The sequence below is a fragment of the Girardinichthys multiradiatus genome, chromosome 6 (assembly GCF_021462225.1).
Source record: "Girardinichthys multiradiatus isolate DD_20200921_A chromosome 6, DD_fGirMul_XY1, whole genome shotgun sequence".
Taxonomy (NCBI): domain Eukaryota; kingdom Metazoa; phylum Chordata; class Actinopteri; order Cyprinodontiformes; family Goodeidae; genus Girardinichthys; species Girardinichthys multiradiatus.
The window spans coordinates 5,226,503-5,251,727 of NC_061799.1; the positions used below are offsets into that span (position 1 = coordinate 5,226,503).

At 40.4% G+C, this 25,225-nt stretch overlaps 1 protein-coding gene across 4 annotated transcripts; it reads left to right on the forward strand.

The window, feature by feature from the left end:
* The first annotated feature begins 179 nt into the window (after window positions 1-179).
* kdm4ab (lysine (K)-specific demethylase 4A, genome duplicate b) lies at window positions 180-24,971 on the forward strand. 4 transcript variants are annotated; one of them, XM_047367949.1, is made up of 23 exons: window positions 180-330; window positions 2,343-2,504; window positions 2,612-2,787; window positions 2,864-2,978; window positions 3,154-3,347; window positions 4,249-4,298; window positions 4,739-4,842; window positions 4,942-5,079; window positions 5,171-5,385; window positions 8,451-8,608; window positions 8,684-9,357; window positions 12,472-12,579; window positions 12,773-12,890; window positions 13,066-13,241; window positions 14,448-14,661; window positions 14,901-14,980; window positions 16,420-16,475; window positions 17,401-17,509; window positions 18,116-18,307; window positions 21,539-21,709; window positions 23,085-23,204; window positions 23,322-23,414; window positions 23,539-24,971. In XM_047367949.1, exons 2-23 carry the CDS (start codon window positions 2,361-2,363, stop codon window positions 23,674-23,676), a joined length of 3,543 nt encoding a protein of 1,180 aa, XP_047223905.1. In that variant the 5' UTR covers window positions 180-330; window positions 2,343-2,360; the 3' UTR covers window positions 23,677-24,971. The 4 variants fall into 4 exon arrangements, with proteins under 4 accessions (XP_047223905.1, XP_047223908.1, XP_047223909.1 ...); XM_047367951.1 differs by lacking the exon at window positions 180-330 and adding an exon at window positions 2,066-2,178; XM_047367952.1 differs by lacking the exon at window positions 12,472-12,579.
* Window positions 24,972-25,225: the final 254 nt, after the last annotated feature.

Sequence of the window (25,225 nt, forward strand, 5' to 3'; positions counted from 1 at the left end):
AGTATTAACTATTACAGCAAACTATGCTACTCTTTGTTTTAAGTGCAACAAAATGATTTATGAGTAAACGTCTAAAGATGCTTTCAAACCGTAGGTTGTAAGCCATGAGAGTCGCCGTCTGATTGGTTGAGCGTGTCCCGTACGTCTTGTGGTAAACAACTTGCGTGATGCGTGTATATGCGTAGAGGTGGTAATGGAGGATTGTAATGTACTCTTAGGGGGCTAGTTAGCAAGCTATCTTCTCTATGGTATGCTACTACCCGCCGTTTTAAATAACTACAATTTATTTGCTACTTAAGCGACAGCATTCGGTCATACCTACAGCAGGAGGTATGTATCTATACGTTGGCGTTGCTTGGACACAGAATGTGAACTTCTGTACTCAAAATGCTAATCCGGTGGTTATAGCCTGTTAGCCATAAGACCGGCTGTGAAGCTAATGGAGTTGCTATGGGTCGAGTGCGGGCCATGTTCTGATATAGATACAGAATTTGCTAACGAGTACTTCAGCTCAGACAGTCGTTCAAACGGAGGAATAATTTAAGTGTATTTTTTCAACTGCCACAAGAATGCTAAAGCTAGGTTTAGCCAACATGCACATTACCGTCCCTTATGGGATGTAACATCTGATACCGAACATAGTCCCATCCCATGTCGGGCTGAATAGGATAAGAGTGCCGTTTTTACAGCCTGTTCAGTTAAATTCAACGCTGTTTACAAAGTTGACGCTTACGTTGGCATTGCTATATTTGCAGTATTAGCTAAATGGAACTTGCTAACGTTATGTCAGGCGTCGCCACATAGTATTTGACTGATCTAGCTTGTTTGTTTAGCATGGTAGCTAACCACATTTCAGGGACATTTAAATAGACCAGCTCTTAACCAATCAGGAGCGATTATTGCTGTACGCGGCAACATCCTGGTTGAGCTTATACTACTGTAGCATCAAAATAACGTGGAACATGGAATACTAGCATATTCAGACTATCTTTTATTCGTGCCACTTACTAGATTCCTAAAAAAATAGTTTTTGTCAGAGAATAGTTGGCAAAGGACAAATGGGTCTAGCGATTGTGATTTTCTGCTACAGTAAATCTGATTCCATGTTCAAATCAATCATGTTTTATAACAGAGAGCGGTTGAAAGATTAAATGATTGAACAGAGCAACTTTGCTGTAGTACATTAGGTGTTCATGTTATTCGCTTTAAGTTTTGCTCTCTTTTACTCTTACATCTTTGTGCTTTGTCTGATTTCACTTTTAAACACCTCATTAATACTGAAAATAACTATCTTTAAGTCCTCCCGCCAGTAACAGCATGCACAGTGTACTGTAATGTTGTTACTGGAACCATTATCAGAGACAGATCAGATTTCTGAGTGTCTGACCGGCCAGTCAAGATGAAAATCTTCTGATTTCCGTCACCAGCAGATTTCTTGGGGGTATAAAGCCCAAGTATCACCAGCGACTGTGGAAATAATTGTATTTTCTCCCCACAATTATTTTTGGTTCCATTGGACCTGCATCAGACTAAAATCGTAGCATTTTGGACTTGTCTAAAACACTTTAGTCATGCATTACTGAATATTATTTTTATACAATCGTCCACAGTCTAGAACTGTGTCTCCTTATCCTGCTAAAAGCTTGCTTTTTTCTGTTTACCTGCTAATAGTCTGGGACATTTTTTTATTAATTTTTTTAAACCATTTTTTTATAAATGAAACAGGTGATATTGAAACATCTGCTTGCAGGAGTATGGACCTAAAATGATTGATTTGTATAGAGAAACCTCACCCAGTCTTTAAATCTACTGAACATTATAGTACAGCAGAAGTGTGATCTTTGAACGTTTACTGAAAGAGATCTGTTAGTGATGTTTCACTGAGAAAATCCATACCAGTTTTTAATTGTGCTTTTATAGAACCAGCTCAGAAATTGGTTGGCCTGGTTAAGCATCGAACAGCATTGGTGGAGAAACCCTGTTTGATACCTTCATTTGTCTGTCTATCTGATTCCCTTTTCTAACGTTCCCAATTTGCTTGTACTTGTTATAAATTCTAGGTCCGGCTGAGTGGGAACAACCAGAATGTTGGGCTTTATGGTGTGAAGAATGAGCCAGTCTTAGAAATCGAGCTATTGTTTCAACGTGACGCTCTCTTTTTCACATGCTACTCTATGTGTAATTATAAATTACACTATTTATTTTTAGGGTATCTTTTACAAAAATATAATCAAATTATTTATTGTATTACAAAATATATAATTAGATCAGTACAATAAAAGAACAGAAATCTGAATTACCGTCTGATTAAAAGAAAAAATGTCTCTCTTTTTGTTGTGTAGGAGCCCCTCCTGAGATAAATGATGGCGTCAGATACACTCTCTCAAAGTCATGGTTCCAAAGGAATCATGACGTTTTATCCCACCATTGAAGAATTCAAGAATTTCAGCCGCTATGTTGCATATATAGAGTCCAAAGGAGCGCATAAAGCAGGATTAGCTAAGGTAACGTCTGATCTCAAGATTTAAAACAATAAGATGCAAATAGTGCCACTGCTTCTTTAGATAAGCTATATTTTGCCAGCTAAGACATCTGCTGGCCCTTCCTTCAGATTGTTCCACCAAAGGAGTGGAGGCCTCGATCTTCTTATGAGGACATAGATGATTTGGTGATTCCTGCACCCATTCAGCAGGTGGTGACTGGCCAGTCGGGCCTTTTCACTCAGTACAACATACAGAAGAGAGCCATGACTGTCAAAGAGTTTCGCAGGATTGCCAACAGTGACAAGTACGACTCACATGCTTGTAATGCTGATAAATGCTTGTTTAAAGCTGGTCTTAACTGCTGCAAATGTCTTTTTCAGGTTCTGCAGTCCACAGTATGATGATTTTGAGGAGCTGGAAAGGAAGTACTGGAAGAATTTAACATTTAACCCCCCTCTGTATGGGGCAGATGTTAATGGAAGCTTGTATGACCCTGTGAGTTGATACTCATTAGATGTTGCTGCTGTGGTCATCATAAGTACAGATTGCTAAAATTCTGGTTGATATGTTTATAAGTGTTAATGTGATTGGCCAAGCTGATGTTGAAATGTTATTATTCATATTTGCTTGTGTGACTGCTGTAACCTAATCTTGGAACGTGTTCTGGCAGGATGTAGAGGAATGGAATATTTGCCACTTGGGAACCATTTTGGACACTGTGGAACGTGACAGTGGTATAACTATTGAGGGTGTTAACACACCCTACTTGTATTTTGGTATGTGGAAGACCACCTTTGCATGGCACACTGAGGACATGGACCTTTATAGCATCAACTACCTGCACTTTGGGGAGCCCAAATCATGGTAAAGCCTTCCACAAATTTCCTTCGAAAGTAACTGTAAATGTAAAGGTTGTTGACATCTAGTGGAATACATTGCAGATTGCGGTTACAAGCATGCTAGGTTGACTTTTAATGTAAACATATTTACATTTTTATGACCAGAGATAGGACTCAGCTGGTGGTTCTGTGTGTCGATTTGGTAGAATTGCAACACAGGGCCAACACAGTGAGGCATGAGTTACACAGGCCTCCAGTCAATGTAGTCCCATGTTGACTTGCACCTTGCAATTTTGTTACTTCCGAACTTCCATTTTAACCTTCTTCCCTCATGTTCATGGATTATAGAGAAAAAGAGTTAGAAAAATACAAAAACCGGCTTCTCACTTGCAATTTTCAGCGTTTCAGTGAAAATTGTCACTGCTATGCTGAAATTTAGGCCGATGCGCTCATTTATTATGAGCGTATGGAGCGTAGCGTGACTGACTTCTGGGCTCCCTTCGCGTGGGGTTTTTATGACGGCTATAGCGCATGTGTTGAGTCTGTTCCCGCTTCCTTTCACCCTATGTGACCGCTAACGGTAAAGCTTTCTAAAATCATGTCAGCTTGGAAGGGTGGGTTTAAACGGCGTCATTTCATGACAGGCCTGACGGAAGAAAATCTTTTCTCTCACTGAGCGTTTAATGGTCTCTTAATCATCATTGATCATCCCATATCGCAGCAAAAATAATGCTGGAATAGACATTCTTGTGATGTTATAGAATCACTAATGTTTATGAACTTAGTTTCTTCTTACACAAGAGGAGGACCCTTAATGTGATGTGCATTAAATTACAGAGCATTGTTTATTAAAAGAGGCGTAACAAAAGTGGAAAAAATTAAATTGATTTACAACCTAAACGTTTTTCTCATTTGATCGTTTGTAGGTATTGTATTTCCCCAGAGCATGGGAAAAGACTGGAACGTCTCGCTAAAGGTAGGACAGCACGGCGCTGTGTTCTATAGAGATACATTTTCTGGAAAACTGTTTCAATGAGGTTCTGTTTGCTGTTGACCACAAGGCTTATTGAAGTTAATCAGATTTAGGGATTTTTTTCACCAAACTGTAACATTGCTGGTTCAGAGTCAGATTATGCTGAGCATCTCATCTCGGAGCTGTTAGATATTGCTGGTTTTATAGTGAATGCTGCATTTATGATTGCTGTTTGCTATTTTTTATGTAAACATGGTCAGGTATGGGAAAATGGCAATCAGGTTCTTTGCCTGAACCAATTAAAAACTGGCTTTAAAATGTCAGCTTATCCTGAGCTAGATCATAGTCCAACCTTGTATTAAAGAGGCGATTGAAGAGACCATTATCTTATTAGTCAGGCTACTTTCCAAAGTGGTTCTTTAATTTGTTCTTTCTTCTCTTAGGTTTCTTTCCTGGTAGTTCTCAAAATTGCGAAGCCTTTTTAAGGCATAAAATGACTCTAATCTCTCCTTCAATACTGAAGAAATATGGGATTCCATTTGAAAAGGTAACTGTTTATTTCTATTTTTAAATAGCAATTTGTATCTGTAGACCAAGCTAAAGGGTCAATGTGTAGTTGCTAATTAGTTCATCACTGCTTCTGTAGATTACTCAGGAAGCTGGTGAGTTCATGATCACTTTCCCCTATGCCTATCACGCTGGATTCAACCATGGATTCAACTGTGCCGAGTCCACCAACTTTGCCACGGAGAGATGGATTGAGTATGGCAAGCAAGCAGTTTTGGTGAGGGCCAAAAAAGGCATGCATACTTTTATTGATTCCTTTCGTGTAGTTAATTTAACCCTTGTCTGTTCCTGCCTTTTCCTTCCCTCAGTGCTTGTGTCGTAAAGATATGGTGAAGATTTCAATGGATGTTTTTGTCAGGAAATACCAACCAGACCGCTATGAACAGTGGCTGGCGGGGCGAGATACGGTCCCCATTGACCACTCACAGCCCACCCCTGAGGCTAGCGAATTTCTGGGCGACTCCTTTAGCAACAACACTAACAGCTTCAACGAGAGTGGTTGTGAGGATGGAGAGAGGAAAAGGTATGTCAGTAACTCCTGAAAGAATGTAAATATATGTGGGTCTATTCGAATGGCCTATACAATAAAATGTATTGCCAGCTTATATGTTTTAAGACATTTGTTCATTCAGTAATATGTTCTCTACAATAGACCCTTATTTACAAAGCCTTGCAAAAGTATTTTTTATATGCCTTGAACGTTTTTACATTTGTAATGTTACAAACTTGAACTTTACTATTTTTTTTATAGGGGATTTTATGTGATAGACCAACACATTCATTAAACAACACCTAAGACACCCATTTAACTCCAAATGAGCTGCAGAGATCCACACCTCATGTTGGAGAACTGTTGATATGACAAATATTAATCATATACTCAATGAATCTGTTCTCTGTTGAGGAGTGGCAGGAAGAAAGTAATTGTTGAAAGAAAGCCATAAGAAGTCCTGTTTGCCACAACCCATGTAAGGGGAAACATCTACCAAGAGCAGGAAGGTGCTCTGATCAGATGAAACCTAAGCATGTGTGTGTGTGTTGCTGTTTTGGCATCACAGTGAGAACCATTTTCTCAATTTCACCATCAAATTGAGGACCGTTTGTACCAAAGTTAGGACATTTTGCTGGTCCTCACGACCTATTTTGCTAACAGTTAGGTTTAGGACTAAGGTGTGAATTGAGTTTAGGTTAAGGTTAGGGTTAGGTAAGCACTGGTAATGGTTAGGTTTAGGGTTATTGTCAGGGTTAGGGCATAGAAAGGGTTGAAAATGACTGAAAATCAATGGAAGTCAATACATGGTCCTCACTACATATAGCAAAACAAGAGTGTGTGTGTGTGTGTGTGGCAGAAAACAATAAAAGCACTATCCCCACTGTGAAGCACAATAGTGGCAGTGTCATACTGTGGGAATTCATTTCTTTAGCTAGGGCTGGAAGCTTGTCAGATTAGATGGAAAAATTGATGGAGCAAAATGCAGGGAAATCCTGGAAGAAGACCTGTTAGAAGCTAGTAAAGACTGGGGCAGAAACGTGTGATTATTGTCATTTTTGCATGGAAGAAGAAAATATGCAAAATTGGTTGATAAAAACATAAAACGCATGTAGGTCTAACTGCTGTGAAATGTGGTTCTACCAAGCCAAATTTTAAACCATGTAACCTTGTCGTTCGACTTTACACTTATGCACCATTTAGTGTTGGTCTGTCACAACAAAGATGTATGTGCAATGGATATACATGCATTTTATGTAGCTACAAACTTCTTGTTATGCACCACAACAGCTGGATTAGCTCTATGAGTTATGATCTGCACAATCTTTCATACCCGTGGCAGATTTACATTCAAAATTATTCTTTTATTAATCTAAGAAGTTTGTTTCTGAAACAAATTAGACATTTATATCTCAAAAGATAATACAACTATGTAAAAGAACTAGCAATAAAAAAAAAAGGATGTATGCCATGTCTAATTATTTATATCATTCTCAATAATCAATAGAAAGCTGTTTATTGGTCTGGCAGCAGTCAAATCCTTCTTATAATTGCTTAGTCCACCCGGGGATTTTGCACAGAAATCCTTAGAATATAGCTCCATGTGGGTCTGCAAGTTTTTTTTGCCTTACTTCCGATCTCTTTTGGGCTCATAGCAACAGGTAGATCAGCTGAGAATCACCAGTAAACCCCCAATATCCATTTCACACCACAGCTGTTCACTACTGAATCACTCAACAGCTCTTAACTGTGCCAAAGGGTAAAGGTTAGGTTTGTTTTTAATTACTCTATATTCCAGTAAAAGCTTTTAGACAAGTTCATCAGCAGGGACTACATTTTAAATATAAGTCCCAAAGAGTCAGTTTCCTTTACAAGTTTACACCTAATAGAAACTGAATAAATAATTTCAGGTAGAGGTAATTTGGTACATGTCACAACAATAATCATACAAAGAGTTTTTAACTTTAAAGCATTTTAAGTCCAGTTTGAATCAAAAGGTGTAATGTGAAATGTAGTGGCAATACTCTGAAGCTTTCTACCTCTAATAGGTTCATAGACAGAACTCAGAGGAATTTTAATAACCACCCCCAAAAAACCTTAAACTTTCTAAAAGTGGCATTTCATAATGATTGACCTAAACCCAACTGAAAACATCCTACACTAAGCCAATTTCTTAAATTCATAAATTCTTTGATAATGCTACATTGTTTAAAATTATTCACACTTAACAGAGTACTTCCAAAGGTCCTTTGGAGTAACACATTGACAAAATTAATCGGATATTAATCGGATGTGATTAGAAAAAAACCCATTTAAATGCACCATTATGCTTGTCTGCCTTCACATACATATGAACCTGAGTGAGGTGCCATTGTTAATCTGTAGGGTTGAATGTGATGTCAGCCCAGCCTTTGCAGCAATAACCTCTTCAGTTCTGCAGGTCCCTCAAGTTTTTCCACACTAAACTGGGTCATCCATGTCTTAATGGACCTTGCTTTGGGCACTGGGAATAAGAAGTGACCATCCCAAAACTATTTTCACAACACTGGGAACATGAAATTGTCCAAAGTGTTTTCTAACGAACTGCTGACTGTGGAATATTTAGTGACAAGGAAATCTAACACTTTGGTGACCAGGTGGCATCCTATGATAGTACCTTACAGCATTCACTGAGCTCCTGAGAGCGACCCAGTCTGCATGCCTAGGTGTATAAAATCCACCTGTGGCCATGGAAGTGATTGGAACACCTGAACTCTATGACTTGGAGGAGTTAATGAATACGTCTGAATATAGAGTGTATTTGCCATGCTGGGTACCATGGTGCCATGGTTTGGATTTTCCTGATTCGATTTAGGTACCAGCATCAGCTTTAGTTTAGAAACTGGTGTCAGCAATTGTTGTTAGTGAGCTTATTTACGAGGAGGCACTTTTACATTTTATTTCTGTGTAATTTTAAGAAAGAATTGTTTAAATTGTTTAATTTAGCCATGCAGAACTTTACAAGAAAGCTAAAATTGTCTGGAAATTGTTTTTCAAATAACAGCAATGTCATTAGATGTTGGTAACCTTTCTAATCTCTTCTTCTGGTATTTTTTCAGCACACAACGAATAGAGACCAAAAGACACCGTGTGTGTTTGGAGTTACCTGATGAGGTCGTCCCGAAAGATGAAGATGGTACAGAGCAGTACGGAAAGAGGCCCAGACTAAGCCTCATCCCTCACCGATCTGCTGTGAACGAGAGCAAAAGAAATAAAGGTAATATATTCACCCTAAACGTTTCCTTTTTGGTAATCTGGGACAGAATTAGTTCCTCTCTCATTTTATTTGCAGGGCCGCCAAAGTTGATCGTCACGCCAACAAAGCTTACGCTAATGGATCCATTTCACAGGAGTATGACCCAGAACAACAGTGACGGAGGCCGTCCTCCTCATTATACCAAGACCCGTGCACCAGCAATCTCTTCTCAGTCAAGGCCCAGAAACGGACATCTATCAGTTTCAGCAGCACCGACATGGACTGAAGCTTCTGCGCTACCTGTGCGTAAAATGGGCGTGGCCAGCCTGCTCTTCCACAGAACTTTGAGTCCAAAAGACACTCTTCAGGTGCAAAGCTACACTCTAGAAAAGCAGCAGGACCGTCACACACAGCTCCAAGTCCACAGCTATGCTAGGGAGCACCAGCCTCGTCATCTTCAGAACAAAACTGGCACAGTCCCACAGGTTCAGGCTTTATCCCCGACACCCATCTGTGACAAAACAGAACCTGAGCCTGAAGCTCCAGTTCTTCAAATAGAAGAGGAACTTAATGAGTCAGAAGCACACAGTCCTGTGGTGGAGGAACAAAACGACAACAAACCTGAAAAATCTGAGCTAGTTCAAGACCCAATTAAAATGAAGGCACCTGAAGTTCAAGTCATGAGCAAGTCTACTCTCCCACAGACCCAAACACAGCTCCATGAGCTCTGCAAAGTCAAGATGGAGGCTTCCAAAGTCAACAAGCGAAAGGTCTGTGTTCCCTGAATTAAGAGCTACATCCTCGAGAAATGGTTATAGGATTGTTAAGTTGAGACTACATGGGTGGTGGTCAAGCTCTCCAGATGCTTTGTAGCCCCATCTGTCTCCTTTGTTTCATGCCTGTCTGTTGTCTTGTAAACTAATCTCAGCTAGCTCTATGTCTGCTCTTGCTAACCTTTTGTGCTGTAGCTCTCTGCAACACTTACAGTCCGCAAGCTTTATGTATTGCAGTAACAAGTACTAACCTTTTAAACACAGCATATTTAAACATATCATTTAGTTCTTTTCATTTTAAACTTTAGAACTGACAGTCACTCAGCAATACCTCAAGTCGTCTTCAAAGGTTTACATACACACAAGTATATCATATAAATTTTTGGCCTTTGATGATAAATTAGGTTATTTTGGATGGTGGGGTGATGTCACAACAAGCAACTTCATTTTTATTTTAAAGACAGAAATCTGGTCCACAAGTTTGAAAAAGTTTCTCTGGATGCGACAAGATTTTCTCTTGTCCACACAGGTTCAAAAATATTTACACGACCAATATTATATGCAAACATCTCTGCACACATTTGCTTACATGTGCTGTAGCAAAGTCACATGCTTGTTGCCAAGCCAACAAGGTCTTGTTGCCAAGCCAACAAGGTCTTGTTGCCAAGCCAACAAGGTCTTGTTGCCAAGCCAACAAGGTCTTGTTGCCAAGCCAACAAGGTCTTGTTGCCAAGCCAACTAGGTCTTGTTGCCAAGCCAACAAGGTCTTGTTGCCAAGCCAACAAGGTCTTGTTGCCAAGCCAACAAGGTCTTGTTGCCAAGCCAACAAGGTCTTGTTGGATATTTGACCATTGTTCTTATCAGAAATGGCAGAGCTCATTGGTTGGTTTGGGTGGTTTCTTTGTATAGACCCCGCTTTAAGTGTAGTCCATAGTTTGGGTTAATCGTTCTGGTGGAATACCCAACTGTATCCAGAACAGTTGAAGAAATGTCCTGACAAATTTTATTTCATCTGAGCATGACAGTTAGAGTCTGATGTGTGAAACACAGGACAATGACCTCAAAACTGCTTTTACAAACAATAAAGCAGGTTAACCTTTGGGTTGAACAATGGGTCCAACTTCAACTTTGTTAGAAATTAATGGACCATATTTAAAAGCTGGGTCCATGCCAGGAAACCAACTATTTGGGATTTAGACTGCTAACAGAACTGTCCCAGAATGTTGTTGATGGCTACAAAAGAGCTTAGTTTCTCAGGAACTTGCTGGGGGACAATTATCCACATATTGATGGGGCTGTATGTATTCACTTGAGCTTGGATGTGTGATTTAGATTAGAAAATTGCGTTAAATTCGGACCTGTTCACCTACAGGGGTTGGACAATGAAACTGAAACACCTGTCATTTTAGTGTGGGAGGTTTCATGGCTAAATTGGACCAGCCTGGTAGCCAGTCTTCATTGATTGCACATTGCACCAGTAAGAGCAGAGTGTGAAGGTTCAATTAACAGGGTAAGAGCACAGTTTTGCTCAAAATATTGAAATGCACACAACAATATGGGTGACATACCAGAGTTCAAAAGAGGACAAATTGTTGGTGCACGTCTTGCTGGCACAAGTGTGACCAAGACAGCAAGTCTTTGTGATGTATCAAGAGCCACGGTATCCAGGGTAATGTCAGCATACCACCAAGAAGGATGAACCACATCCAACAGAATTAACTGTGGACGCAAGAGGAAGCTGTCTGAAAGGGATGTTCGGGTGCTAACCCAGATTGTATCCAAAAAACATAAAACCACAGCTGCCCAAATCACAGCAGAATTAAATGTGCACCTCAACTCTCCTGTTTCCACCAGAACTGTCTGTCAGGAGCTCCACATGGTCAATATACACGGCCGGGCTGCTATAGCTAAACCTTTGGTCACTCATGCCAATGCCAAACATCGGTTTCAGTGGTGCAAGGAGCGCAAATATTGGGCTGTGGACAATGTGAAACATGTATTGTTCTCTGATGAGTCCACCTTTACTGTTTTCCCCTCATCCAGGAGAGTTACAGTGTGGAGAAGCCCCAAAGAAGCGTACCACCCAGACTGTTGCATGCCCAGAGTGAAGCATGGGGGTGGATCAGTGATGGTTTGGGCTGCCATATCATGGCATTACCTTGGCCCAATACTTGTGGTAGATGGGCGTGTCACTGCCAAGGACTACCGAACCATTCTTGAGGACCATGTGCATCCAATGGTTCAAACATTGTTTCATGAAGGCGGTGCCGTGTATCAGGATGACAATGCACCAATACACACAACAAGACTGGTGAAAGATTGGTTTGATGAACATGAAAGTGAAGTTGAACATCTCCCATGGCCTGCACAGTCACCAGATCTAAATATTATTGAGCCACTTTGGGGTGTTTTGGAGGAGCGAGTCAGGAAACGTTTTCCTCCACCAGTATCACGTAGTGACCTGGCCACTATCCTGCAAGAAGAATGGCTTAAAGTCCCTCTGACCACTGTGTAGGACTTGTATATGTCATTCCCAAGACGAATTGAAGCTGTATTGGCTGAAAAAGGAGGCCCTACACCATACTAATAAATTATTGTGGTCTAAAACCAGGTGTTTTAGTTTCATTGTCCAGCCCCTGTAGTTCTTGTGTTTAATATTCACTGAGATTGTTGTGTCATCATTCCACAACAAGAAGCATCATTTGAAACCTAAACGAATGACATTTATGCTGATGAGGGCATGTAGATTACTTACCAGTACTGTACATTGATTTTAGTTTTGAGGGAAAGTGCAGGATGAATCAACCATAGAAAAATACATCCAAGTCCAGATTAAAGTCTGTTATGCACTGGGAACCAATGTAATGTAATCATTGGGTATCAAACCGTGATTTAAATCTGTTTGTTGAGCTGAAACGTCCTTTGGTGTCTCTGTACTGGTGCGTTTTCATTGATATAACACTCTTCCTTCGATACTAATTGTACTAATAAAATAGTCTCAGAGACCTTTTTCCAGTGGCAGGAACCACATTTAGCAATCGTTCTAGCAAAATCTCCTCCCTGCCTTTCTTGATCTTCTGAATCTACTGAATCTTACTGTTTAAACTACAGAGTTACGAGTGTCCACTAGGGGATAGTGGCATTATCATCCTGACAGACACCATTCCTGCAAAGCAAGGAGAGCAGGATAAGGTCAAGTTGATTCCTCACAGTTATCATGTAAGTAGTTAATGTGACCAAATTTTTATGACATGGTTAGACTTCAATTTATCTGGACATTGATGCACACCAGTACAGAGGCCCCAATTGGCCCAGTGTTTCAAGATGATTAAAAGCTCCCGATTTCTGTGTGTCCACAGCAACACTGATAAATATTTTAAAGTTGTGCCCTGCTTTTCACCTATTTCTCCAGCAGGTGGCAGAGGAGCAGTCCTACTGCAAGTCAGTGTCAAAAAAACAGGAGCAGGAAGCTCAGCTTTGTAGACTGCCTCGCCATCACCCTCTGATCAGAGAGGCATGCAGTGATGATGGTATGTTTGTTTAGTTCAGCTGCTTAATTATCACTGGAAGGTGCAGTTTAACAGGCACGGTTTTATTCACTCCATAGTATTTGTTGCCTTTTAATTAATAACATTAATTAACATTTTTCACACTCAAATCTTCTTTTTAGCACACACCCATGTATGTCTATCTTGTTGTCTACAGATCAGGATGTCAGTGTAGAGGTTGAACAAGATGAAAAGGAGGAGTGGGCTAAGCCTCTCACCCAATTGTGGCAGAGTCAGCCATACAACCCCCAGGCAGAGTGGGACTACAACAAAATCATGGGCCAGCAGCCTCCTTACTGCTCCATTTGTCTGCTCTTCTACACTTACCACCAGGTAAGAGCTAAATCAGTTCTGGACTTCCAGGAGTTTATTGTATGTGCTTTATTCAGGCATGTTCCCATTGTTATTTTCATTACTTTTGCAGATTAGATTATCTAAAAAAAAAAAAAAAAAAGCCAAACATCTACAGTGCATCCACATTTATAGGCAGCCCTGGTAATGATGTGTAAAACTCTAATAGAAACTCATTTTTTATTGCTGTAGCAAATCCCATGCTGAAAAATATGGAAGAATCCTAACTTTTAAGAATAAATTCTATGTTAAGAAGTAATTTTGAACAAATCACTGGGACAATTTTTTGTACCTTGCTGTCAGTACTGCATACCGCTCCTTCTTCCAACAGGACAGCACTATGTCTTCCCGTAGAGCATTTCCTATGGTTGGTGCATATATTTTTGACCCTTCCTTTTTGCCCAATCTTTCTAGATTGCCTAAAATCCTGGGTCCAGTCACATGCTCACTGATCTCGAGCTCACCCCACAAGTTTCCTACAGGATTCAGGTCTGAGGGCTGAGACTGATGGAGACAGTAAAACTGCCTGGCCTTTTGCTAGGGGATCAGTGTTGATTTGATCATGTTTTGGCACATTGTCATACAAAAACATCATGTGATGACCCATTTTCAGAGAAACAGAAAATCATGGATTTATTATCAGAAGTTAGAAATTTAGACCAAAACAAGTATAAATTAAAAAAAACAAGTTGCATTACATTGAATCTGAAGTGGTTGTTAGGGACACCAGCATCTTGGCATATAAACTATTATTTCTTAACAGGGAATTTTTTCTCCACTGCAAAATAATCCTAAATTCAAGGTTGTATTTTTTTATTTTCAGTGAGATTAAGCTGCTGCAGTAAATATGAATTGATGTTTTTTTGCACATTGCTACAAGAGAAAAGTTAAACAATGTATTATTATTTATTAGTTATGGCTTTTATCTGTTGTAGAAAGGGAAATGTTTTAAATATATTAAAGTGACCTTGCGTTTTTAGAAATAAGCAACAGGTTAGGTGTCTGATATTCATGTGTTGGAAACAGATGAAGGCTGACCAGGAAGGTTTCACTGGTTTTCTTGGCTGCACATTAATTCATTGGGTTTAAAGTATCCAAGGGCAGCCAGGTAGGCTGTGGTGATTAGGGTTTATAAATTCATGCCTCAAATCTTAATTGTGTTCTTCTTATGCCCCGCCCCTTTTAAAGTCTGAGTCCAGTGATGAGAGCTCCAGCTTGATGTTGGTGAACCGCCCAGGAGGCCGTCAGTGGTCCCGGCCGCTCATTCCTGAAATGTGTTTCAACACTCACTCCGGCAGAACGAATGATGGCGGAGAGGGCCAGCTGTCCAATCCTCATGTAGCAGAGGATGGGATGAGCCGCCTCATCACCTGTGCTCAGTGCTGCGTTCGAGTACATACAAGTAAGCCCATCTCTCTTTATAGATAGTTTGAACAGAGTGTGTAGGAATACCTTATTAAACACATTTTTAGGATGAAGTTTTATCATTGAGTGAAGTGTTGCTTTTTTACATGTATGTCTAATCTGCTAATAGTTTCTGAAGATTTTTAATAAAATATGGTGATTACTTTCTTGACGGTTTTGTTTTAGTACACCACAGGTCTATTTGAATGTGTGACTTGTTTTTTCTGCTCATGCTAGGTTGCTACGGCATTTCTGGAGAAGAAGCGGAGTTAGACGACTGGCTGTGTGCTCGCTGCGAGGCCAGTGCCATCACTGAGGTTAGTTGGCTCTACCCAGAATCTGTAGCCAATCCCAGGCCTCAGTGATACTGTATTGCTGAAGCATATTTCTGGACCTTTAGACATAGCAGTGATTAAGAATGTAGTATGGTCCTGTTTAATAACACACAATATGATAACACTAAGTGAAAGTATTATGTAGGGATGCTCAATATATGAGCCTTAACATCGGTATCTGCCTATGTTAGACATATTTTTAACAAATTGGTATCGGTCCATAAGTAAAACTGGGCCGATATTAGTAACCAAATTTTGTTTCCATCTTGTTGCCTTTTGTGTAGTGTTTCTGGAGGACAGTGATAGTGATGCAGTGCAGGATTGGGGGGGTGTTTGACTGAAGCAGAGAAGCAGTGTCTGCGCTATGTTTGTTTTTTCATTGTGTCAAATGGGTTGGGAAATATAGATAATAATGGTAAATTTCACTTATGGGCCATAACAACAATATTAAAATCGACATCAGCCCAGATTTTCACATTGGAGACTTCCTAGTGTTGTGGTATTCACACAAACAGTTAAACCTAAAAAGTATATGATCTAGTGGTTTCAAATTAGAACAGAAAATGATCAATTATTCCTACTGGAGCTAATTAATACAACATATCCTTTATTAAAGTTCTAATAATGCTATCTCTAATATTATTTTATTATTCTAACCCTTTTATTGTTATCCTCATTTTGATGCTTAGACTTGACCAAATATCTGGTATAAACACCTAAATATTAGTATAACGGGTTAATATTATGATCACCCGTCGGCTGCTTACCAGACATGCAACTCTTAGGTTTAAAACCATGTCTGCCTCTAACTGCAAATATTTTCAAAAATCCTAATTAGTTTTTCAAGTTGAAGAGGGTTAAGTGTAGGACCCCTCCTGTAGTGTAGGGGGAGCAGCAACGGGTGGGGGATGGGGGAAGTGCTGGAGAAACTCCAGCACCATCCCGAAACTCTTTTTAAAACTCGGATTTACCGTGATGCCGGAGCAGCCCTTGGTTATAAAAGACATATTTATCTAAATTTTCTTTGACTGTTATGTATTTGATTATCTTAAATATTTTTTTCTTTCAGGAAGCTAAAATGTAGTTTTAAGATTTAACAAACAAACACTAAATGTTTAAATTGTGGTTTGACAATCCCAATGTGTCATTCTTCTAGGTGTTTGTTTTCTTCAGTGAGTGTGTGTTTGATTGTTTTTATTAGGCTGAGGAATATAGTCTCCATCTTCAGCTCACAGCTGCTATCTGCCCCTTTGAAAATGTCACTGATACTTCTCGGTGTTCCTGTCACTGTGAGGCTCATTTAGTTGCATCGGTGGTAATTAAAGAGACACAACGTCCGATCGATCATATAAAGCAGTCAGGCATGCCGAGAGGTACAGGGCTCATATTGCAGAGTAATGATGTCTCGTTTCTTGCTTCAGGACTGCTGTCTGTGTTCGCTGAGGGGGGGGGCCCTTCAGAGAGCCAACAATGACAAGTAAGTAGAAGAGGCATGGCGAAATCTTACTTTTAGTTACTAAATAAAAACATCAAAGATGATTCTGTTTTTCTGGAGGTTTGCTTATTGAGATCTGAAATGAACTCAGGTGGTTTGGTGTCTGATGCAAAGCCAGTTGTTCCAAAATGCAACACCAGATCACATTAGTGGTTGTTTCTTCCACCTGATGCTGGTTGAAACCACACAGTGGAAATAAAAACTTGAACAATTAAAATATAGTGTGTTGAGGCAACATCACCTGTCGCTAGGGCTGAAACAATTAAACAAATAATCAATTTTTTAAATAATCATCAGCTAATTTAGTAATCGAATAATCATTAGCTGGAGCATACAGACTCTAAAACATACCATTTGCTGAAAGAACATCCAACTCAAAGCAGTAATTAGGCCAATACTAATAATATTTAAAATGAAAAACCTTCTTTGTAAATATGCTCCCGAACTCTTCAAGTGGCATAGTTTTATCTTGACATGATTCAAATTCTGCAAAGAATCTTCAATTAAGCAACTTTTGCTATCCAATTATTAATCAAAAAAATAGTCAACAGATTAATCAATGAGAAAAATAATCGTTAGTTATAGCCCTAAAAAACATTAACAGGTCAGACCTCAAAGAAAATCAGTATGGACGAGGATCTGCTCCTGATTGGTGCATCTCTGGTCTAACTACGATGGATAAAAAAAAACAAGGGTAGGAAATGTGGCTCCGAATTGGTTAAAGGCAGATTAACCCGCAGCTTAATACTAAAACCAGTAATAATAATGGTTTTCATAGTTTTCTCGAGGCGAGCTTGAGAGGAATATAGGGATATACTTTTAATGCCAACATCATGTTCAACGGTTTTACCTTTAGGTTATTTGTTGAGTTAATCCAGAATCAGATTTCTGTTTGCTCTTCACACAGATGGGTCCATGTGCTGTGTGCAATCACTGTACTGGAAGCCCGTTTTGTCAACATCACCAAGCGCAGCCCCGTTGATCTGTCTGCCATCCCGCTGCCACGTTTCAAACTGGTAGGACCCTAGTGCCTCTTTCTTTCACTGTGTTTGCTGTTCTTTCAAAAGGAAATTCCTGTTAATCAGAGGTTACATCCTATTCCCTCACACAGCCCTCCGTCACTGCTTTCAGGGTTCCTACTCAGGGAAAATCTGGACATTGATTCGAATGAAACAGAAATTGTTTATGAAAAAAATAATTTTCCAGATATCATTTCTTTTTCTATTACCTAATGGAGAAAAATTAAAGACTTTTACATTTACTTATATTAAGATGGTGACCTAGCTTGGAAGGGGAAACCCTTCTAAGCTAGGTTAAGGTCTGCTGATGTTATCTCATGTGGTGAGAGTGTTGATTATAACACAAGTGTTTAAACACAATAGCTGGCCTTGTGTTCACTATTACAGGTCACATATATGTACTGCAAAAAATGTCATGATGTCACTGAAATATTACAGGGAAGTTGGTGTAATTTCCCTTTTACATTTCCAGGCTGCAGTATGTGTCTGTTGTATAATGCCTTTGGTAGTGGGCATCCTCCCCTAGTCCTTTTCCTGCGCACAGTCACTGTGTTTTTCCTTTTACTCACGACTCTTTTTATTCCTCCTGTGTCCCGCTGGTAGAAGTGTGCATGCTGCAGGAAACGGATGAAGAGGGAGGTGGTGGGCTGCTGTGTCCAGTGCTCTCACGGACGTTGCTCCACAGCATTTCATCCTTCCTGTGCTCAGGCAGCTGGTATCCTCATGCACCCAGACGACTGGCCGTTCGTTGTCTTCATCACCTGCCACAGACACAGAGCACCAGTCATACCTGAGGTAACCTAGCAGGATCGTGGTTTGGTTAATGGTTAGAAATCAACATTAAGTGATGATTATGTCTCTGGGCAACAATCTCGCATATTTACAAATATGCACTAATAGTTCACTAATATGCACAATCCCTGTATTAATGAAATACATCTGACATCCTTCCAGATTGATCCCCACTCAGTGTTTTCCACCCAAACATTCCCCAGTGTTAGCAGGACTACTAACATGGATTTTAGGGCTGTTATGGTACGTGTGTTAGTGCCAACAACTTCCTGTACAGTTCTTTCGGTTTGGCACCCACGTGTACTGAACAGATGCAGCATTATTTTCAAAACATGAAGACATGCAAATGGTTGAATTCTAGTATGCCACTTAAAATAAACCCAGAATCAAAGCACAACAGAACTCCAAGATATCACAGAAGTCTGCTGTTTAGAACATTAAGGGTGTATTCACACTTGCCACTTTTGGTCCGCTTTAAATGGACCACAGTTCGTTTCCCCCCGTGGTCCGGACCTTTTGCGCAGGTGTGAATACACTCAAGCGAACCCTGGTCCGGATCAAACAATCGGACCAAAGGACTTGCCTGGTGTGAATACACCCTAAGGTTTCTCATTCAGCCACAGTGAGGATAGACAAAGGTGGATTGGACCAAAGCTTTACACCAGCATTTTTCAATAGCAGGAAGGTATGTAGAGTGCACTACACTGAGCTTATTCACCTAGACTGAAGTAAAAATCCCACTTGTACAGAGAAATGCAGGCTGAAGTTCAAATCTAGCAGCCTGACAAAATCCTTTTGTCAGTTGCCAATGTACACTCACGAGCCACTTTATTAGGTATTCTTTGATAGTACCAGGTTGGACCCCCTTTTGCCTTCAGAACTGCCTTAATCCTTCGTGGCATAGATTCAACAAGGTACTGGAAACATTCCTCAGAGAGTTTGGTCCATATTGACATGATAGCATCACACAGATGCTGCAGATTTGTCGGCTGCACATCCATGATGCAAATCTCCCGTTCCACAACATCCCAAAGGATTGAGATCTGGTGACTGTGGAGGCCATCTGAGTCCAGTGAACTCATTGTCATATTCAAGAAACCAGTCTGAGGTGATTCGTGTTTTATGACATGACTCGTTATCCTGCTGGAAGTAACCATCAGAAGATGGGTACACTGTGGTCATAAAGGGATGGACATGGTCAGCAACAATACTCAGGTAGGTTGTGGCGTTGACACGATGCTCAATTGGTACTAAGGGGTCTAAAGTGTGCCACGAAAATATCCCCCACACCATTACACCACCACCACCACCACCCTGAACCGTTGATACAAGACAGGATGGATCCATGCTTTTATGTTGTTGACGCCAAATTCTGACCGTACCATCCGAATGTCACAGCAGAAATTGAGACTCATCAGACCAGGCAACGTTTTTCCAATCTTCTATTGTCCAATATCGGTGAGCCTGTGTGAATTGTAGCAGTTTCCTGTTTTTAGCTGACAGGAGTGGCACCCAGTGTGGTTTTCTGCTGCTGTAGCCCGTCTGCCTCAAGGTTCGACGTGTTGTGCGTTCAGAGATGTTCTTCTGCATGACTTGGTTGTAACGAGTGGTTATTTGAGTTACTGTTGCCTTTCTATCATCTCAAACCAGTCTGGCCATTCTCCTCTGACCTCTGACATCAACAAGACATTTGCGCCCACAGAACTGTAAATCCTAGAGATGGTAGTGCGTGATCAGTAGATCAGCAGTTTCTGAAATACTCAGACCAGCTCGTCTGGCACCAACAACCATGCCACGTTCAAAGTCACTTAAATCCCCTTTCTTCCCCATTCTGATGCTCAGTTTGAACTGCAGCAGGTCATCTTGACCATGTCTACATGCCTAAATGCATTGAGTTGCTGCCATGTGATTGGCTGATTAGAAAATTGCATCAACAAGCAGTTGGACAGGTGTACCTAATAAAGTGGCCAGTGAGTGTAGGCACTAAACATCCTCCTAGTGTGGGTATAAATTAATACAACATCTCTATGAAATGTCCCACGGTAGATGGCACCATTATGTGAGAACCTTTACGTTCTGCTCAGGGTTGAAGTTTTACTATTGTGAGCATGTGCAGCTCAGGTCAGGCTCACAGTGTTTATTTGCAAATGAATGCAGGGCTGGCATCTGAATCCTTGGTTCTCATCTTGTTCACAAACTAAACTATTTGTAACGATCCATCAGCAAACCTTCAGAAGGTCAGATAACTGAGCTCTAAACCTGTTACATTTGTGTTTTTGAAGCGCCAGAGTTGGGTTACTTAGACAACCTCTAAATGCTAATATACAAAATATTAAAAGACAATTAAAAATGTAGTCTACTGTTGTGCCAGTTGTTTCTCTTGCATCTGATTTATCAGTTAGAAATCTGAGAAGGTTAGATCTGTAGTGATTGTACTGTTGAGGAAGACACCTACACAAAGTATCCTCTGACAGGAAAAGCTTCTTCCATGGCCGTTCTGCCTCTCGCTGTGTGTGGGTCAGAAGGGAAGCCAGTATTTGAAGTACTGGTAGAAGCTTTATAGCTGCAGTCCATTCAGCTGAAACCATGCTGAGTGTTAACACATCAGGCTCCTCCGTCTGCTGGGCCATCTTCCACCGGTTAGTGTTCCACTGGTCAGAAAGGTTTACTGTGTAAATAGAAGCAGGATGAGACTCTTAAAAATAGTTGTTACAATCTGTGTTCGTGCCACTGATAAATCTGATCTGATATTTATTTATTTATTAAAAGAATGTCTGATGTGGTCATGAGGTCATCAGAAGCACCTCTTGACCAGGAGAAGCTTATTCTAATCAGTCAAGTGTCCACATCCATTGAACCTACCATTATTTTGTCACATTACAATGACTTCAATTGATTTTAATAGGATTTGATGTGATAAACTGTTACCAGCTTCCTTATCAAAGAAGAGCTTTCCCATAGCATGATGCTGCCACCACCATGCTTCACAGTGAATGCAAGTCTGGGCATGTTGGAGGATGTGTTAGTTACCTGAGTTGTATCGTTTGAGGATCAGAGGAAGCAGAGCATTTCTCCTTAAGGCCCGACAATGTATCACTGTGTCACATTCTATGCCTTAGAAAAGTTACCTCTTCTAGATCTGGGTTGTTGTTTGCTTTAATGCCACTCTCATTCTTTCATTTGGCTGTTAATGCAGTGAATTGATGGGAGTAACACTCAGCTTCTCTTCCATAGCGGAACAAGGAATCTCTGAGAGACCTTGCAAGAAGCCAGAAGGTGATCTGTAAACATAAAAATGGCCGTTACTACCACAGTGAAGTGGTGGAGCTGACCACGGCCACGTTCTATGAAGTGGTGTTTGATGACGGCTCGTACAGCGACAACCTCTTTCCAGAAGACATTGAGGTTAGTACTGGAGCTTCTTAATAAATGAGAATGTCATGAAAGTTAATTCATGTCGGTATTTTGTTCAAAAGGTGAAACTCATACATTGTGCTGATTCATTCCTTATAGGGTGATACATGTAAAACATTTATTTCTGTTAGTTTTAATGATTATGGCTTACAGCTGATGAAAGCCCCAAATTCTCAGAAAATTACAATATTGCATAGGACCAATACATCTTCAGTAAAGAAATGTGTTAAATATACAGTAATATGATAGCCTATACTGTACACTATAAGGACATGCCCTCTATACTGGTTTGGGCTCATTTTGCATGAATTACTGCATCAATGCAGCATGGCATGGAGGAGATCAGCCTGTGGTTCTGCTGAGGTGTGGGTCTGGTGTCTCTAGGCTTCCTCTTGACAAGACTCCAAAGAGATTTCTCTGTTGGGTTTTGACACCATGGTTCTTAAGGCAGGTTTTGGTACCTTTGACAGTGTGAGCAGTTGCCAAGTCCTGCTGGAAAATTAAACCTGCATCTCCATAAAGCTTGTCAGCAGAAGGCAGCACAAAGATGGCCGCTCTGATTTTAGACTTGATGAAACCCAGTGGACCAACACCAGCAGATGACCTGGCTCCACAAATCATCACTGACTGGAAACTGCAGACTGGACCTTAAGCAGCTTGACCTCTGTGCCTCTCCACTCTTCCTCCAGACTCTAGGACCTCGATTTCCAAATGAAATGAAAATCTTCTAACTACTTATGTGAAACGAGGACTTCAGAGCACTGAACAATAGTCATGTCATTTTTCTCCCTAGGCCAGGTAAACACTTTTTGTCACATTGTCTCTGGTTCCGGTTGGGCTTGAATACAAGGAATGGGACCATTATAGTCCATGTCCCTGATAGCTCTAAAAGGTGTGGTGCTTCTTGAAGCTCTGACTCCAAACGCAATCCACAATCCAAGAGTGAATCTCTTTTTTGAGTTTCACAAATGATTTTTGCTTTACTATCTACTCCAGACCTTCCATTAATATGCTTGGATACGGTACTCTGTCTACAGCCTGCTTCCTTAGCAATGACCTTTTGTAGTTTCTGGGTCCAGTCAGCAGTCTCCACCGTGATTCTGTAGGACGTAACATGAACGTAGCATATCTGTATGAAAAATATTTTTGTTGGTCCTATTGTAACATTTAAAGTTTCTGAGAGACTGAATTTTGGATTTTTATTAGCTGTCAGTTCTAATCGGAAAAATAAGCAGAGCTAAATGTTTGAAATATTTCTCTGAGTGAAGTGTTAGGAACCATCTGTATATTGCTTCTGCACAGTTTCTGCGGCTTCAAAAGTTCACAGATAAAGAGAAGGTTCACATTTTGCTCGGGGTCTTTGCAGAGCCGGGACTGTGCCCGACTTGGCCCACCCTCTGAGGGTCAATCTGTTCAGGTGCGATGGACAGATGGTCTTTTATACGGAGCGAAGTTTGTAGCATCCCACTCTGTCCCCATGTACACGGTAAACCTGCCTCTGGTTATTAGAATTTCCCTTTAGATCCTATCAGTATCAAGTTTAGTAGTTGTTTATGTGTGTGTGTGTGTGTGTCTGTGTCTGCGTGTCTGTCTCCAACATTAGGTGGAGTTTGAGGATGGATCACAAATCTCTGTAAAGCGAGAAGACATTTACACCCTAGACGAGGATTTGCCAAAACGAGTCAAATCACGCATGGTAAGCTGGAGGTCTTCTTTGAGCTCTGAAGTGTGATCCAACCATGACATGAGCAGCGCCACGCTGCCTGTTGTTTGTCAGATCGGTTCTTCCTGCACTCAGTCCCTCTGTGTTCTGTCTCCAGTCTGTGGCGTCGGACATGCGATTCGAGCTGTTCACGCAGAACAACATCAAACAGAACTCCAAACGGCAGCGAGTCATTAACTCGCGATACCGAGAGGACTACATAGAGCCTGTCATCTACCGAGCCATCATGGAGTGACTGCTACCATCTTTTCCACCATAATAAATCACCATGGAAACATCTTTCTTGTTTTTCTTTTTCTGACAGTAGCTAATGGCCTGCCAGCCCCTCCTGTTCTGTTCTTCCAAAGCCTCTCAGGCTTCATATTTCTAAACTACGGCTGGGACTTAAAGTGACTCGTGCTTTAAAACATCCTGTTAGATTTTAGTCTGTAGATCATCAACCTGCTGTTGTCTGCTTGTATTTTTTGGTTTCTCAGGAAGAAGCCATTAATCATTCAATGTAACCGTTATTATTAAGTAGGAGAGAAAGTTTTGTTTTTCTCTACTATCACGGCTTCATGCAGCTTTTCTGATCAAGTTGCAGCTATTTATATCGGACTCAGTCTGTTATTAACATTATTTGCTTTTAAGGAAGGATTTCTTTTCTACTCATACAATTTAAATTATCCTTTGTTCTGTTTATGGAGATGTTTATGTTTGGAGATCATATGGATTTTTTTAAGCTCAAGTTCCAGACTGTAATTTTCCTTCATGCATTGAATTATTAAAGGAAGTGAATAGGATATGGTTAAGTATGTAGATGACCTTGATGGTGTTACGGTGTATCTACCATGAAGATAGAAAGAAGTTTAGGCGTGTCTTTTAAGCCTTACATTTCAAAGGGCCAAGCTGACTTTGTTTTTGTCTCGTGGATTATTATAAATATTGTAAATAATAGGGTTACTTTATTTATTCAAAGGTATCAAGATTAAGAAGAAAGCTATTTTTGTCACATCCTTTTCACAATCTAAAGAAAACGTCAGGTGTGTTTATATTTATTATGCTATTTTGAATTTTTAGAGCGATTTTCTGTTTCTGCGCAGTAATCGGAAGGTGACAATGACCTGACTCGAGTTTCTCTTAAAACAAAAGCACTTATTGTTTCTTTCAGGAAATTTAGCCTTTGATACATTTATGTCCCCTCTCCAAAAAAGATTTTCTTTTCTTTTTTGTGTTTGTGTTTTGATTTCAACTAGCTGTAGTAGATTTAATTTTCAGGTTACACTTTGAACCCCTATAGTAATGTGCTCAGTGACGAGATCCATTTTTTTGAAGTTTTTCTCTCGTTTTCAGTCCCTTATTCCTGGTTTAACCGAGACTTGTGAAAAGGAAAATGAAAAGTAGCTGGCCCTTCAGTAGGATAATCTGGCCAGATGCTTGTTTTAGCTTTCTTCTGCTGTTGTCTTTAGATCTCCTTGAGTCTTTCCATAAGGCTGCTTTAAGACTTTGTAACCATAAACTATTTGAGTAAAGTTTGGGATATAAAAAAGGGTGCTTTGTATCATTTATTTCTCCTTGATATCCTACACAATAGAACAGCTGATCGGAGCAGGGTGTGTGGGTATTTTTTCGTTTTGTTTCAGAGCTGAAGGCTTGCAGCGTCAACTCCTCGACCAATCCTTGCATTCTTTTCCATCAGTGTCCAATTTAGCTTATGAACTAGTCTGAGGCATGGTTTGGTGATGACCGGGGTCCGTATTGTCAAGGATTCTCAGAGTCCTCTCAGAGAGCTCCAGTCATAGTCT

What these genes read in the sequence shown, in the direction of transcription:
- kdm4ab (XM_047367949.1), top strand. Translation starts at nt 2,361, where the DNA reads ATGATGGCGTCAGATACACTCTCTCAAAGTCATGGTTCCAAAGGAATC. An exon ending in ATAAAGCAGGATTAGCTAAG is followed by an intron (nt 2,505 to 2,611) that starts GTAACGTCTGAT and finishes CCCTTCCTTCAG; the next exon opens with ATTGTTCCACCAAAGGAGTG. An exon ending in ACTCTGTCCCCATGTACACG is followed by an intron (nt 23,205 to 23,321) that starts GTAAACCTGCCT and finishes CTCCAACATTAG; the next exon opens with GTGGAGTTTGAGGATGGATC.